This window comes from Bos mutus, chromosome 15, assembly GCF_027580195.1.
Source record: "Bos mutus isolate GX-2022 chromosome 15, NWIPB_WYAK_1.1, whole genome shotgun sequence".
NCBI lineage: Eukaryota > Metazoa > Chordata > Mammalia > Artiodactyla > Bovidae > Bos > Bos mutus.
The window spans coordinates 4,118,243-4,120,198 of NC_091631.1; the positions used below are offsets into that span (position 1 = coordinate 4,118,243).

The following is a 1,956-nucleotide window of genomic DNA, read 5'->3' on the forward strand; positions in this document are numbered from 1 at the left end:
CATGCTAGATTCATGCAATCGCAAAGAGTCGGACACGACTGAGTGACTGAACTGAACTGAAGAGAAAATATATGGTAATTGATTATAGTGAAGTTGATGGAGAGTAACTCTAAAATTAACAAGTCCTGGGAACTTGTCCTTCATCTCATTCTGCCCCTTCAGTTTGACAGAGCATCACCTAAACCCAAGGATCAAGACCAAGGCTCAGCCTCTACCTCTCTTCTAGCTTCATTGCTCTGACCCACAGCCTCTTCATGGCCTTCTTCACTTCAGCATTTCTCAGGGAGTAGATGACAGGGTTGAGCAGTGGGGTGATCACCGTGTAGAACACGGCCACCGTCTTGTCCACAGATAGGGTGGTAGAAGGTCTCAGATAGATGAAGATGCAGGGCCCAAAGAACAAGGTGACCACAGTGATGTGGGATCCACAGGTGGACAGGGCCTTGCGCCGCCCCGCGGAGCTCCGAGTCCTCAGATGGAGCAAGATGACCACATAGGAGGCTAAGAGGACCACAAAGCTGATCACGGACAGGGTCCCCCCATTAGCAACGATCAGAAGACCAATGAGGACGGTGTCAGAGCAGGCAAGTTTGAGCAGGGGAAGCACGTCACAGAAATAGTGGTCGATCACATTGGGGCCACAGAAGGGCAAGCGGAAGATGAGAAGGATTTGGGCCAAGGAATGCACTAAGCCCCACACCCATGCTGCTCCCACCAGGAAGGCACACACCCGCCGGTTCATGATGGTGGTGTAGCTGAGGGGCTTGCAGATGGCCACGTAGCGGTCATAGGCCATCACAGTGAGCAGGAAAATCTCAGTGCCGGCAAAGAAGTGGAGAAAGGAAAGCTGTGTCATGCAGCCCCACAGAGATATGGCTTTCCTCTCAGCCAGCAGATCTGAGATGAGTCTGGGGACTGTCGTCGAGGCGTAGCAGATCTCAACAAAGGACAGGTAGCTCAGGAAGAAGTACATGGGGGAGCCAAGGCTTCTGCTGCTCATGACAGTGAGGACGATGAGGAGATTCCCCAGCACAGTGGCTGTGTACAGGAGCAGAAACATCACAAAGCAGACTTTCTGCACCTCTGGATTGGAAGAAAGTCCCAGGAAAATGAATTCTGTCACATTGTGTGTTTCAGCCATGACATAGCCACCAGGAGGCAGGAATTCAGAAGGGTGATATGAAATGATACAAAACAAAAGACTCCTTCCTTAAGGAGTGAATTATATAATAGTCCCTTGCGTACCTGAAATGCTACCATTCAGACTCTATAAACTTAGTCTTCTCAGAAATAGGAAATCCATCTCTGCAATCCATAGACCCTTACAGTCGGTAAGGGTCTACACTCTTCTCTTAGGACATTCTGGAAATACAGCACTTTGCACATTGAATTGGAATTGTGCTATGTGACCATCTGGTCCACCAAACTGTGGACGTTTTAGAGCAGAGAGTATGTGTGGCTACCACTCCATCTCCAGTGCTAACTGAAGCACCTGCACAAAACTACACTCAGTGAACGTACTTAGGGTGGGAACAGTGCATATAGATCATCCTGCCTTCTTAGCACAGTATTTGGTACACCACAGAAGTTCAGAAAATACTGAAAGAACAGAGGTCACCAAGGAGCAGGACCACATCTTTTCATCCCTGAATCCCGTGTCTAGCAGAGCGCTATTTCAGGCAAAGACCAGACCAGCGTGAGAGCACTTAGCATTCCCTTTACTTTCAAAGCGGAATTATAATCATCACATGCTCACAAAACAAAACTCACCCCACTGTTTCTGGGCCTCTGCTGTCTCACCACTGTTCCTTTTATCTGTTCCGATCCCAGAGAGCAAAATAGTGCCCTGAGACCATCCATTACCTCGTGACGGTTTCCCAGTTATTCAATCTCCGAGCATTAAGGCCAAGTTATGTGCCAGAGCTCATACATCTTAGGAGTTGCCAGATGGAGGAT

General features: G+C 48.7%; 1 protein-coding gene across 1 annotated transcript; it reads right to left on the bottom strand.

The window, feature by feature from the left end:
* Window positions 1–211: 211 nt before the first annotated feature.
* On the bottom strand, window positions 212–1,141 carry LOC102274159 (olfactory receptor 4X2). Its single transcript, XM_005910246.2, has one exon. It carries the CDS (start codon window positions 1,139–1,141, stop codon window positions 212–214), a length of 930 nt encoding a protein of 309 aa, XP_005910308.2.
* Between the last annotated feature and the right edge of the window lie 815 nt (window positions 1,142–1,956).

Excerpts from the sequence above, each read along its gene's own strand:
- LOC102274159 (XM_005910246.2), bottom strand. The coding sequence starts at position 1,141 with ATGGCTGAAACACACAATGTGACAGAATTCATTTTCCTGGGACTTTCT.